At 40.3% G+C, this 14,415-nt stretch overlaps 2 protein-coding genes across 2 annotated transcripts; both read left to right on the top strand.

Annotated features, from left to right (window-relative positions):
• Positions 1 to 1,066: 1,066 nt before the first annotated feature.
• LOC133725379 (uncharacterized) lies at positions 1,067 to 2,065 on the top strand. The gene has a single exon (XM_062152614.1). It carries the CDS (start codon positions 1,067 to 1,069, stop codon positions 2,063 to 2,065), a length of 999 nt encoding a protein of 332 aa, XP_062008598.1.
• Positions 2,066 to 8,808: 6,743 nt separating this feature from the next.
• On the top strand, positions 8,809 to 12,420 carry LOC133725376 (uncharacterized). The gene is made up of 3 exons (XM_062152601.1): positions 8,809 to 9,366; positions 9,481 to 10,151; positions 10,242 to 12,420. The coding sequence occupies exons 1-3, from the start codon at positions 8,809 to 8,811 to the stop codon at positions 12,418 to 12,420; spliced, it is 3,408 nt and encodes a 1,135-aa protein (XP_062008585.1).
• The last annotated feature ends 1,995 nt before the right edge of the window (positions 12,421 to 14,415 follow it).

Genomic DNA, 14,415 nt, shown 5'->3' with positions numbered 1-14,415 from the left:
CTATATATTTCGAACTTGTCGAAAATATATAGCTTGAGCCACTGACATTGGCTCAATTTCTCCAAGACGTGCCTTGTCAGGCCAAAATGCTCATTTTGAGTCCAAACAGTTGGTAGAGTGACGAACCGTCTGTTTGGATAGCCTAATAATGCACCTCAAATATGAGGGTCCTGGAACGTTGGAACCCTGAGCCAATTAACAAGTAATCGACACGTTTTTTGGGCTTTGGCTTAATTTTACCATGTCTTTTCATCTAGGGGTTGAGCCTTAACTTCTTCTCTAATTTTCCACTTGGTTATGACTCCTATAGTTCTATATTTCATGTAATCCCTGCCTAGTTTCCTTTTGCAAGTTTCCCAACGACTTCGCGATTTCAAATTATCGTAAAATTAAATAAACTTATCAAGAACCAAATTAAGACCTAAACTCATCAATGAGGCATGTTGGTGATTTAGCATTTTGAACCTCAGAGTCCTATATAGATCCAATGGTGATGATTCTTTTTGAAATGAGAGTTGTCACCTATGTTTATAGCTTGAGATGTCGCAACAGGTAACGGAACACTAAGTTCACCTTTTATAGTCTTTCAATCAAGCCTTGCTAGCGAGGCAGGGATGGAGACTACTACAGTTTCCGAATTCTTTGGTTTCACGCATCCTCAAGGCCAAGTATTTTCCGCGATGTGACTTTATGGAGGCTCCTGATCATAATAATCCATCTTTTATTTGGCGCTCTATACTTTGGGGTCGTGAATTGCTTCAACTGGGTATAAGATGGCGAGTCGGTGATGGAAAGACGATTAAAATTGTGGGTGATAGCTGGCTTCCAAATCCAGTCAGTTTCAAAGTTCAACCAAATCCGCTCATTCCTCCTAATGCTACGGTGAACTACTTATTTACTGCTACTGGTGGTTGGGATGCTGAGAAGATTTTGACTTTGTTTAACCCAGCAGTGTGGCAATATATTCTAAAGCTCCCTCTTGTACGTTTTGGTTGCTCAAGACAGGAGAATATGGCATTATACAAAATCAGGAAAGTATGAAGTCAAAAGTGGGTATCATCTAGCTATGAAAGAATGGGTGCTACCAGCTCTGTATGGGTATAATGATATTGGGATGTCTTCTGGGAATCAATATTGGAAAAGATTATGGAATATAAAAGCTCCTTCCAAAATGTTACATCTATTGTGGCGTATGTCTAAGGGTTTTGTTCCAACTAGATATATATTGTTTAGACACCTTCTTTTGCAAAGTGGGGTATGTTTTCGTTGCGGCGAGGAAGATGAAACCCCACTGCATGCTATTTGGTCTTGTGGTGCTAGTAAAAATGTGTGGCAGCAGGTATGCTTCTATAATCTCATTAATCATTCTTCATTTGGCTCGTTTCAAGATTGGATGGACTTTGCATGGTCTAAGCTTGGTATGGGAGACATGATTCTATTGGTGGTAATTTGTTGGTTTCTTTGGTATGAACGTAACCAAACTTTTCATGGGTCTGCTCCCACTCCTCCTCATATTCTTTTACAACGGGCCATTTTCTGTTGGGAGGATATCAAAGCTTCTAACGCTAGTCATGATATAGCCTCGGTCACAAATAGAAGTGCACAGGGCATTTGGCAACCACCACCGATGGAGTATTACAAACTTAATGCGGATGGTAATGCCAAGCGGGGAGTAGGTGGTGTGGTTCGTAATCATGAGGGGGTCCTAATGGGAGCAGTTGCCAAGCAAGAGGCATGTGATATCTCGGTCTTGGCAACTGAGCTCTTTGCTATCAAAACAGGTTTGGAATTTGCTCTAGATTGCTCTTTCTTCCCTCTGATCGTTGAGTCTGATTGTCTAGAAGTTGTATCTCTAGTAAACATGGAAGAGGATTGTTCTGCCGCCGATGGTGTTATCGTCTCTGAGATTAAGAGTCTCCTTAGGCAACTTAATGTTTCTGAAGTTTTCTATCGATCGCGTGAGTGCAGTAAGGTGGCTCACTCGATTGCCAAGTTCATCGTCCGGAATAGTGGGTGTCACCTTTTGGTTAGAGGAAGGGCCTTCTTGGCTCATGGATTGTATTGATCAAGATTTATCTGTCATCTCTAGCTCACGGGGTTTAGGCAATATGTCCCCCCCCGTTGTATTCTTCTTTAATTAGTTAATAATATGGGCGTGGGGTTGAGCATTCCAGCTTGACTAGTCTTTTATATTCTAGAGTGTGTACTTTCTAATTATTAGGTTATGACTAATATGAATAGATGACAGCTAAATCAGATAAAAAACATAATTGTATGTAGGATAGTACCATCTATATATTTGATATCAAATTTCGCTTAATCTAGTAACGAACTATGGAACTAGAACATAATAAATCATCCTAAGTGTGTAGAACGGGTGAGTGGGTGACAGAACCCGCCCCAGATTTCATCTTGAAATCTGAAGTAGCCCTGCGGGACCCACTTTTAAAGAAAATTTTACAAAAATTTTTGGCAGAATCTCCCCTAAAAGTAGGCAACCCAAACCTGTAAGAAACCAAATACACTTCTAATAACCCCCGTATCCTCCTGGAGCCACCCTGCTCCCAAATTTCCAACCAACTCAAACTCAAGATAGAAATAATAATCCAAAAGCTTAAAGTCTAACGAAGCTCCATAAATTAAAATACAATATTTCACCCAAGTTAGGTCATGAACCTCAAATATAATTCATTACAAGTTCGGGTCACAACTCCCTTAGTAATCAGAGCAACAAAACAGAAAATACGATAGAATACAGTAGGTTAAACAAGTAACCTACAATATGAGATGGCGGGAAACTGATGCGGTCACTATGGCTCGCTCCTAGCACGCCAAGCAGCAACTCTGAGAACTGGGCATTTGAAACCGAAGGGCCCAGGGGAAAAGTATTGAAAAACATGTTAGTGTGAGTGGACAAAAATAAATAATTGAAAAGAAAAAAGATTTTATACTTTCCCACATTTATCTCTTTAAAAACCCGATGCATGCAACAATTTAAAGAAACACAACTTTAGTTCAGCTCAAGAAAACCGACTAGCCCCGCTAGCCACAACCAAGCAAAGAGGAAAGAACTCTGATACTCAAGAAAATAAGACCAGCCCCGCTGGTTAAGGGAATCGGACTAGACCCCGCTAGCCCAGCAATAATATAATGAGTAGGGGAAGATGATAGCCATACGAATGAGCCACCCAGGCTCGGGTGATAGCCTCCCAGGCTAAGGTACTCCCATATACTCCCGTTATATACCCACACGCCACTATGTGTAGCGATTAGGATACTGGGCTTCAACATTACGCCACTATGGCAAAGACAGTAACCAGCGCCACAAAGGCGGACGGGCTTCAGTGATCCCATCACCTCGCCACAAAGGCGGAAGATCAATGCTAGCAATGATAATAGTCACCCATAGTATGGCAAAAGAAAATCCGAAAACCACATAAATCCATAAAGTTTCCCCAACTCTCGCAAATGAATTTCCAACGACGTGTCCCACACGCCAAGATAATCTCAAGTTCAAAAATAAATAGGAGAGAAAATAATAATAAAACATAATCTCCATAAATCGAAACAAAACCAATTCCAAGTTCATCATCAAGGCACTCCCAATGCCAAAACCGAAAGTCGATAAATAAACAAGAAATATAACTCCATCGAAATCCCATTTCGAAAATCCTTTAAAAGTCTCAAATCGACGAATAGAAATATAATAAAAAAGTATAATTCCGGAAATCACCTCGGAAATAAATAATTCGTCAAATAATAATCAATCTCTGAAAATAAATCATATGCTCGAAATGTAATATGATAAATAATTAGAGCATTACTTTAAGAAATAAATGCATGCATCAATTCTTAAAAACAAAAGTCCACTCACAATATTCAGCTAATCCTGTCGTCGATCGATATTCTCCTCGTATGGAGACTCCTCTCGTCCTGTACGAATAATACTCGTAAAAATGCAATTATAGGATGGAAATTAAATTGACGATAATTAGAAATTGATAATCTTAACATTTCCTTTAAACCCAACTCCTCCAATCCATGTCGGATTCCAACCAAACTACACCAAAGTCACATTTACAACCTCCACAACTCATGTACATTTTAATTAGCTAAAAATAGAAACCAAAACTCCACCCTACGCGCCACCACGCGCCAGCCACAGTGGCGGCACGTGGGCTACACGTGCCGCCGGCAAACACCTCCGATGGCCACCAAAATTTGGCAGCACCATCTACTCAACAAACCCAACCTCTTTCTCAACTACAACAAGTTCCAATTTTACCTTGAAAAGCTCCAATTTGGCCGGTGGAAAATTTCCAGAAAATTCAAGAACCCTAGGATTTGAAATTTCTTCGATTCGCTCTCTACACCACGAATTGAAGCTAGAAGCTTGAGGGGGAATGACAAATGGCTCGAGGCGCTTCTACTATGCCGGGTTTTGTGGCCGGAGATGGCCGGAATTGGAAGAAATCAACGATTGAAGCCGACTGCTACAGTAAAGTTTGGAAGCTCGATCTGCAATATCCCGGCCAAATCGTCATGAATCACCACCGTAGGCGTGTCAAGGAGGAGGAGAAGCGTCGTCCTATGCCCTGGGTTTGTCGTTGGGTGGCCGGAAAGAGAAGATCGGCCGGAAATCAAAGGGAGGCCGAAGGGGAAGAGAAAAATCGGGAAAGAGGACAGAGAGAGTTACTGAGGTGAGGGGTGGATTTCCGAAAATGGAAATCTACCAACAGTAATTTTCCGTATATATACTTATTACCATGAACAGTAACTTTCACATTTCAAGCTATAAATTTCACATACGAACTCCGATTTAAGTGTACCACATGTCCACGGACTCGGTTTAACGGCCCCCACAACTTTCGTGAAGAAAATTTTCTCAAATTGTTAACCCATAAAAAGTCAACTTCTAGCACCCCCCCTACATGATAAAAACTGAAACCAAGGACGGTAAAACGTATAGTAATTCACTCAGACACAGTAAAAGGGTAAATCGGATACGGGGCGTAACAACGGGACTAAACCCGCTAGCTTCCCCAAACAAGGTAAGAATTTATTGGAAAAGAAAAAAAAATCTAAACTTGAAATCCCAAAGGAAAAGCCTAGCCCAAGGCCCACATATTTTGGCCCAGCTTAGGCCCAGGCTCCAACTCCTTTACAAGGTAGACGAGCGCACATCCCACTATTGCCACCGCGACCACCACTACTAATCCAGAAACACCACCACCTCGATGTCACCACCCAAGAGACCTGAAACGAAACGATGTACCGAACATACCCAAATCCAATCGGATACGGATCCACAGTGCCCAAAGCCACCATCAACTCTCATCGATCCCCCCATCGATGCTCATAATAGATATGGATCAAGCAACCCAACCCACCCAATCCAAAACCCCTCCCTTGAATTTGTGCCCGTAACCTCCATAGCCTGGGAACTGCAAACTGAAACCCTATGTCGACCCTTTTGCTGCAACCTCCAAGCTTGATCCTAGAAAGCCTAAGCTTGCAATAGAAAAAATCACTCGTCTGACAGCAAGAAGTGTACATCATCAGTGTAGCCAAAGGCCAACACCGGACGGGGAAATCTCGCAAAGATCTGGTTCAAGGTAAAAGGCCGTTTAGAAATTAGGGTTTCATTACTAGATATTTTATTTTATTTTTTGTTTGGAGAATATCAATTGATTAATAATTCAATGTGTTACAATATATATAGTAACTCGCTTCTCTGAAGTTAAATGTTAAAAATTTTGGGTCAAATTTGAATTTGACAAATGATGTGGTATTTGACAATTTTGTTATATTTATGCTCCAATCTATCAGTTAAAATAAATGTATATTTTATTAAAACACAAAATGCACGATCACATCTTCTTCTCTTTATGTTTCTCTTATTCTTCTCCTCTTTTTCTGCTCTTCTGTTTAAATCCGTATCTCTATCTTCCTCCTTCTGCTTCTCTCTTCTCTCCTCCCTTCCTTCTCCTCCTTCATCATCTCTATCCAAAATTGATTACTCATTCTTCAACTCAAATCTTCTGCAGCTTCTCATAGTCTTGCATAAGACTCTAATGTTAAATCTAGCCCTTGAATCCTAATGCAGAGCATACGAAGAAGGCTCCATAATCCTAATGCAGAGCATACAAAGAAGGCTCCACAGCAACAACCCCTTTCATCTGCTTCATCAAATCGATCGCAGAGAAACTTTTACAGAAAACTCAGAAGCCAAAAACCCAGAAAACCCACAGAACCCCATTTCTTGCTTTCCTGTTTTATTTGTGAAACTTGAACCAAGATTAGAAGTTTTGCTTTGGTCTAGGTACCGAGTATGAAGAAAGAGAGACGAGAAATAATGAGAGAGAAGGAGAGAAAAATAATTATAAAAAAAAAGAAAAGACAGAACGCTTGAGTCTGTCAAATTTGACAGGATGAAGCTAGAACTGTCTTTCACGGTGGCTTTGAAGGATGGGTTGAAGAAGCTGAGAACCGTCTTTTGTATTCGTTGGAGCTCCACGGTGGATTTGGACACCACCGTTGGAGATGCTCTAAGCACTAGCAAATTCTAAAGAAAATAAAAAATTCTCAAAGACCTAAGATCTATGTGATAACCTATGACATATCCCTAAACATAAGAGGCCGCAAGTCGAGTCCAAAACCCTAGGTCCAACAGTAGCAATAACAACCCTACTAGCAAGTCCCAAAGATTTTAAACCCAAAGTAAATGGATTCATACCTGACCCACCTACAACACTCATGATCACTATGTTAGCACCATCACATCTTTATCTAAACACCCTAGATTAGTTCACCCACACAATCAGCAACAACCACGAGCTTGATTAGTTCACTCAGCAAGACTAGTACCTATACAAGACAAACCAACAGTAGAGCCACTACAAGAGAAGCAGCAACACGGTCCAAGCCTGAATTCAATATCCTTTTGTAAATGCAAAAATCCTGCAACAATAAAAGGACACATGTAAAAAATAATATAATTTATTAATGAATTTGAGGGTTACAATCTCTGTGGGCATTCTTTACGAAGAATCTCCTCTGATTCGATCTTTGATGTTGATTTGATCCAACGGTGACGAACACTTAATCTTGAATCGAACGGTTGTAGTTTTGAACTTCTTATTGTGTTAGAGATTTGAAGATGATGGTTGAACAAGGGCAATAGAGGCTTGACCTTGATCGGATTTGGGCCACGAGTGTGTCACGTGGTGAGTGTTCTTCGACTTTGGTATGATTAATCAACATGTGTGTTTAGTACTTGTTGATTCTCCACGAGCTTGATGAAGAACTTTATAGAGAATTTGCTTTGTTGACGAATTGAAGACGATAGTTGATCAAAGGTTGCAGAGGCTTGATCTTGGTCGGACTTGGACCACGAGCAGTGTCACGTGGTTAGTGTCTTTCGGCTTTGATGGTGAATGAATCGGGTTGGTGCTTGTTGATTCTCTACGAATTTGACAACTTTTGAGCTTTTGGGTGCTTTACCTTGTTTGTCTGAAGTCGGTGAGGTGAAGGAACATGCTATTTGGCAGCTTCGTTCTTCACGAGCTTGAGAGACTTTTGAACTTCAAGAGATTTCGGGGGGTGTATTGTATATGGAATTAGTGGAACTTTTAAAGAAATCTATAGAATTTAAAAGTCTGGGTGTATTCAATATAGACTTTTAACAGTCCATGAAAGTCTTGAGGTATTCAATTAGGATTTTTAAAGACTTCATGAATTCCACCAAAATCTAGGGTATTCAATTAGGACTTTTAAAAATGAATAAAAGTACAGAGGTATTCAAAATATCATTCATACTTATGGAATTAGAAAATCATGGATAATCATGGACTTTGTAGTGTTAACTATACATACCAAACTCCAATAATTTTCCAGCCTCCAGACCAAATATTTCAAAAAGTCTATCAAAGTTTCCTCTTCAAAAAAAAAAAAAAAAGGTCCATCAAAGTTCTTCTCTCTACGCACGAAGAAGTTGGTCCTTCATCATCTCTTTTTCTTAATTTTTTGTCTTTTCTCTAATCTTTTATGATATCAACTTTTTTTGATACCCAACATGTTCATTGTAGTTGTTGAATATTGTGATTTTTGTTTTTTTGTTTTTTTTGTTTTTTTTTCAATTGTGATACTTCGAACCCTAATAGAAATAAAAATGATTTATGAAACCCTAAAACTCAAATATTGTGGTCTAACCCTAAGACCTTGAACCATACTAAATTTTATCTATATTGTGAAATTTTTCATATTGAAAACGCGGAGCTAGGGCTTAGGCTAGGGTTTCGGGTTTTTCAGCGCTATTCTTCGATTTCTATGGAGATCATGGCATGGAATTGCAGAGGCATCGGTAATGATGCTTCTGTGCAGGCTTTGTGTGTTCTCATCCAGAAACACAAATCGGATTTCATCTTCCTTAGTGAGACTAAGGTTTCTGATGTTGACTATATGACAAATCTTCGCTTGAAGGTGGGTTATCTGAATTGTGAGGCCGTCTTCAGTCAGGGGCATTCTGGCGGCCTGGCTCTCTTCTGGCGCGATGGTCTGGACGTCTGCTTCCAGTCAAAATCAAGGCACCATGTTGATATTGTGGTCAAGGAGACTGACGGGTCAGGCCAGCAATGGCGGCTGACCGGGTTTTATGGACACCCGACCACATCAGAAAGATTTCGTACGTGGGCTTTACTCTGAGAACTGAGCACGACATCTTCTTTGTCGTGGGTGGTGATAGGAGACTACAATGAGATACTGCACAGTGCAGAAAAGGAGGGAGGCGCACCATGACGCGAATCGCAGATGCAGCTAATGCGAGATGCTTTAGCGCATTGTGATTTGCATGATCTGGGTTTCTTTGGTTCTTCGTATACTTGGCAAGGAGGTGGTGTGAAATGCCGGTTGGATAGGGTAGCAGCGTCGGCATCATGGGTGGACCTGTTTCCGGCAGTTAGGGTTTCCCACTTGGACCCGATTCATGGGGATCATATCCCAATTTTTCTGAGTTGTGGGGGTGCTTTGCCACTGCGAACGCGGTCCCGGAGGTTTAGGTTGGAGTCTTTTTGGGTCCAGCATGCGGACTGCCATCAAGTTGTTGAACAAGGCTGGGCAACCCCGGTTGGTGGTACTGCGATGTTCCAGGTGCAGCAAAAGATTATGCACTCTCATTTTGCTTTGAATCACTGGCAGCGGGCCACCTTTGGAAATAGGTGGAGGGAGATGGATATGATACGTAGTAGACTACAACACTTGCTTTCTGGTTCTCACTCAGACTCGGTGCAGCTGGAACAAGTTGAGTTGTCTTCTAAGCTGGATCATCTTTTATCTGCTGAGCATAAGTTTTGGAAACAAAGGTCTAAGGTTACATGGTTGACTGAGGGCGATCGTAATACAAAGTATTTTCACCATAAAGCATCAAATCGAAGAGCTAAGAATAGATTATTGGGCTTATTTGATAATGATGGGAACTAGCAGTCCACGGAGGCATGTATGGAAGAGATTGTTCTGGGGTATTTCTCAACTATGTTCACGTCCGATGATGTTGATCGATCTCAGATGGATGAGGCTATTAATTTGTTACAGCCTAAGGTGTCTAGGGAGATGAATGATGACTTATGTGCACCATACTCGGCGGAGGAGATTAAGGCCGCACTTTTCCAAATGTATCCCACTAAGGCACCTGGTCCGGATGGGATGCCTCCACTGTTTTTCCAGCAGTATTGGGAGGTGGTTGGGCCTGATGTTGTGGCTGCAGTACAAGGCTTCTTACACTCAGGGCGGTTGCTTGGGTCCCTCAATTATACACATATTTGCTTGATTCCAAAGGTACCAAATCCTGAACACATGTCTGATTTACGTCCCATTGCTCTTTGTAATGTGATTTATAAGATATGTTCTAAGGCTGTGGCTAACCGGTTAAAGAGGATTCTTGATATATTGATCTCACCAGTACAGAGTGCTTTTATTCCTGGAAGGTTGATTACTGATAATACACTTATTGCCAATGAGATTTCTCATTACATTAACAACTGGAAGTCTAGTACTGAAGGGATAATGTCATTGAAGCTGGATATGAGTAAGGCTTATGATCGCATGGAATGGTGTTTCCTAGAAGCAGTCTTGTTGTGGCTTGGTTTTGCTGAGAGGTGGGTCTAGATTATTATGCAGTGTGTGACAACTGTCCGTTATTATTTTCTGATTAATTGACAACCTTATGGTTATTTGTCTCCTTCTAGAGGGTTGAGGCAAGGGGACCCATTGTCCCCTTATCTGTTCTTGCTATGTGCTGAGGTCTTTTCTATGCTGTTGGAGCGTAAAGCGGCTTTGGGTTTATTACAGGGTATACAGATATGCCCGGAGGCGCCGACTATTCACCATTTACTTTTTGCTGATGATAGTCTGCTTTTTGGCAGAGCTACCCAGGAAGAGTTCACACATATCCAGTCAGTTTTCTCTACTTATGAGTTAGCTTCAGGGCAGAAGGTTAACTATGCTAAGAGCAGTGTGGTGTTTAGTAAGAAAGTGTGTGGTGGTCTACAGAGTCTATTGTCTGATTCCTTGGGGGTCAAGATTGTGCTTAAGCATGAGGAGTATTTGGGTCTTCCGACTTATTTGGGTAGGAATAAAACTGAGCCTTTTGCTTTTATTAAGGAAAGGCTTAGTAAGAAGCTGGTAGGTTGGCAGGGTAAAATACTCAGTGGTGCAGGTAAGGATCTTCTTATTAGGGTGGTTGCTCAGTCACTGCCTACTTACACTATGAATTGCTTTATGCTCCCACAACATTTTTGTGATTCACTTCATCAGTTATGTGCTCGTTTTTGGTGGGGTAGTAAGGCTGAGAATCGGAAGATTCATTGGCTTTCTTGGGCTAAACTTTGCCAACCTAAGGAAGTTGGTGGGATGGGGTTTAGAGATCTACATGCACACAATACTGCTCTCTTGGCTAAACAGGAATGGCGCTTCTTATGTAATCCCACTTCGTTGGTAGCTAGATTGTATGGGGCCAAATACTTTTTGCAGGGTGATATTTGGAACTGTGTTCTTACATCACCTCCTTCTGCATGTTGGCGTAGCATTTATTCTGCTCTATCACTACTTCGAAGTGGTATAAGGTGGCAGGTGGGGAATGGAGCGACTATTCATGCTTGGGATGATCTGTGGATTCCTAGACCTGTGACTTTCCGGCCTGTTATTCATATGGAAGGGGGTCCTCTTTGGGTCAAGGATTATCTGCTTTCCGGACTCTGTTGGAATGTCGATTTGGTGCGAGAGTGGTTTAATCAGTGTGATGCTGAGCTGATCCTGGCCATCCTTTTGAGCCGATGGGATGTACCTGACAGATTAGTTTGGCATTATGATGCTAAAGGTAATTTTACTATGAAGAGCGCATATTTGTTAGCTTTTGATTTACTACATGGGGGCTCTTCTTCTTCTGAAGGTGGTGGGACTTCCGAATTTTGGAAGTCTATTTGGTTCGCAAATGTTCCTGGAAAAATTAAAGTTCACTTTTGGAAGGTTTGTTCTTCCATTTTGCCCACTAATTCACAGCTCTGTTCTCGTCGAGTACCTATATTGGATGGTTGTTTCTTTTGTAATGCTGAGGAGACCATTATGCATGTTAGTTGTGAATGCCCTTTTGTGAAGGATTTATTGAATTATTTTCCTTCATTGGGAATAGTGCAGACGTTGCATATGGTGCATGGTTCTGTACGTGATTGGTTGGCTTTGTGTTTGGGGCATCTAACTAAACCGAATGCTTCCTTATTCTTGATATTGATCTGGTTTGTGTGGAAAGAGAGAAATAAGAGACTTTGGAATGGCAGGTTTGCATCTCTTGATCAGTTAGCTTTCCAGGTTACTTCTTTTTATCATCTTCACATGTCAGTTCAAGCTCCTTCACGCCAGGTTGTGGGGAGAAGGAATTCACAGTGGACTCCACCTTCCCCGGGTTGGCTTAAGGCTAATTGTGTTGGGATATATGATGCTTCCAGCCTTTCAGGTGGTATTGGGGTTGTGCTTAGAGATAGTTCTGGCTCAATAGTGGGTGGTGTTTGCTCTAAGGTGAGATGGGTGTCAAGTTTGCAAACTGTTGAAGCTTTGGCTTGCCGAGCGGCATGCAATTTGGTGGATAGGTTTGGCCTTGCTCCAGTTGCCTTTGAGTCTGCTTGCCAGCACGCTGTGACTACCATCAACTCACAAGGGGTGAATACTTCTTTGCTGGGTAGAGTTTATGACGATATCTCAACTATATTGGGGAGCCTTCATGGCTCTTATTTCAGCTATATTAGTCGGACTGCAAATAAGGTCGCCACTATGCTGGCTAGGTATGCATTAGGTTCTAATTTTGATCTGTATTGGAGTGGGTCTGTCCCCACAGAAATCAGTGGCTTCATAGCCACTTTGTGTACAAACTGATTGACTACTTCAATATATACTCTGACGTCTTCTCCTAAAAAAAAAAGGATTAAATTCTGTTTAGTCATTGTACTATGACCATTTTTTCGTTTCAGTCCATGACATTCTCAATTAATCTGAAAAGTCCCTAACGTCAAAATTTTCGTCTGATTGGTCCCTCCCTCGTCAAACTAGGAGTTGGCCTTAGGTGAAATGTCCAATATACCCCTATGTTATTTCTTTTTCCTTTTTAATTTCTTTTTCCTTTTTTTCTTTTTTCTTTTTCCTTTTTAATTTCTTTTTTCCTTTTTTATTTTTTATTTTTTATTTTTTATTTTTTATTTTTTATTTTTTATTTTTTATTTTTTATTTTTTATTTTTTCTTTTTCCTTTTTAATGACCATCGTATCCTGCTGCATCGGTAGCGCCACGTCAGCGAACCAATCCAGATCGACCCGAAACCCCAATTCTTGTTCTCCATGCCGGCGGCCCGTTTTTTTCTTTTCTTTTTTCTTTTTCCTTTTTAATTTCTTTTTTCCTTGGTAGTTTTCAGTGAAAAGTTTCCAAATTGAGGCTTGATGTGGAGAGAGAAAGTGAGATTTGACTGGGAGAGAGAGAAGTAGGCTATGAAAACAAGAGGGGAGTGGTTTAGCGGCGAATTTCCGAGCTGATTGGGATCTGCTTGTGTTTGGGAGATGGCGTCGGTGATGATGGAGGCGAGGGCGGATCCCAACAGAGGGAGATGGCTTCAGAGAAGGTGAAGAAGTGACGATAGTTATCAAAGGTTGCAGAGGCTTGATCTTGGTCGGACTTGGACCACGAGCAGTGTCACGTGGTTAGTGTCTTTCGGCTTTGATGGTGAATGAATCAGGTTGGTGCTTGTTGATTCTCCACGAGTTTGACAACTTTTGAGCTTTTGGGTGCTTTACCTTGTTTGTCTGAAGTCGGTGAGGTGAAGGAACAAGCTATTTGGCAGCTTCGTTCTTCACGAGCTTGAGAGACTTTTGAACTTCAGAGAGATTTCTTCTGTTTGTCTCTAGTCCCTCCCCTTAATTTGAGAGGTGATATTTATATTGTCAGCATATCATTGAAACGCATTGATGACATATCATTAATTATATTCCTTAATGACATAATTAAATTAATCACTCTGAATTAATTGATTTAATCATTTTGGTCAATTAATTTAATGTTTGATTTCCATGATCAATCAATTTATTTCAAATGATATCAAATCAATACATGACATTTAATGCTTGATTTTATTCGGAATCAACAGATTTAGGGAGGAAATCACCTGTTTCAGTATTTTCTGTCCCTATTCTGTCCCACCAGTAAAACGACGACATCTATCAACCCACTAACAGAAATCTAGCTCCGTTAAGTCTCAATTTTTTTGGGTGGTTCTAGTTAGACCCTCCAAATTTGATATTTGGACCTCCATCTTTTTTCAATTATCAATAGACTTTGTCAACTCATATGAAAAGACAAATAAGGACAAAGAGAGGAAAAAAAAAAAACAAATACTCTTCTTACCTCCCTTATTAATATAACATTCAATTTTCTTTTGGACATAGCATTAATATAACATTCAAACTTTTTTTTGGAATTTCCTTATATAACTTTATAATTTACCTAAAATAATTTCTATATATGGCCTTATCATTTAATACAAAAGTAAATCAAAACAATTTGATTTGGATTTTCCTTTAACAAATATTTTGGTATAGCTATTACTAAATTATTTCATAACCAAATTTTTTTTTTTTTGAAAGGACCAAAAGTCTTTTTTACAACCGGATAATATTGCAAATTTTTTTTTTTTAAATAAAATAAAAAGCCTATGATATGAATTAAAAGAAAAATCTTTATAATTGTCTAGTTGTTCGGCCTCTCCAAGAATCACTTTCTGATTCAGTCACTGAAAGTACACAAAAAATGTAAGCAGCTCCCCTCACAAAATTTTTCTTGGTTGAATTGATAAGAGATTAAAAAAAATAACAAATTGTTGAAAAT

The sequence above is a fragment of the Rosa rugosa genome, chromosome 1 (assembly GCF_958449725.1).
Source record: "Rosa rugosa chromosome 1, drRosRugo1.1, whole genome shotgun sequence".
Taxonomy (NCBI): domain Eukaryota; kingdom Viridiplantae; phylum Streptophyta; class Magnoliopsida; order Rosales; family Rosaceae; genus Rosa; species Rosa rugosa.
This window is presented reverse-complemented; position numbering and strand designations above follow the sequence as displayed.

Bases quoted from the DNA above. Each gene is read 5' to 3' on its own strand.
- LOC133725379 (XM_062152614.1), top strand. From the start codon at position 1,067: ATGAAAGAATGGGTGCTACCAGCTCTGTATGGGTATAATGATATTGGG.
- LOC133725376 (XM_062152601.1), top strand. From the start codon at position 8,809: ATGCAGCTAATGCGAGATGCTTTAGCGCATTGTGATTTGCATGATCTG. The intron at 9,367-9,480 runs GTTACATGGTTG...GGGAACTAGCAG, and splicing joins TTTGGAAACAAAGGTCTAAG to TCCACGGAGGCATGTATGGA. The intron at 10,152-10,241 runs GTGGGTCTAGAT...GTCTCCTTCTAG, and splicing joins TGGCTTGGTTTTGCTGAGAG to AGGGTTGAGGCAAGGGGACC.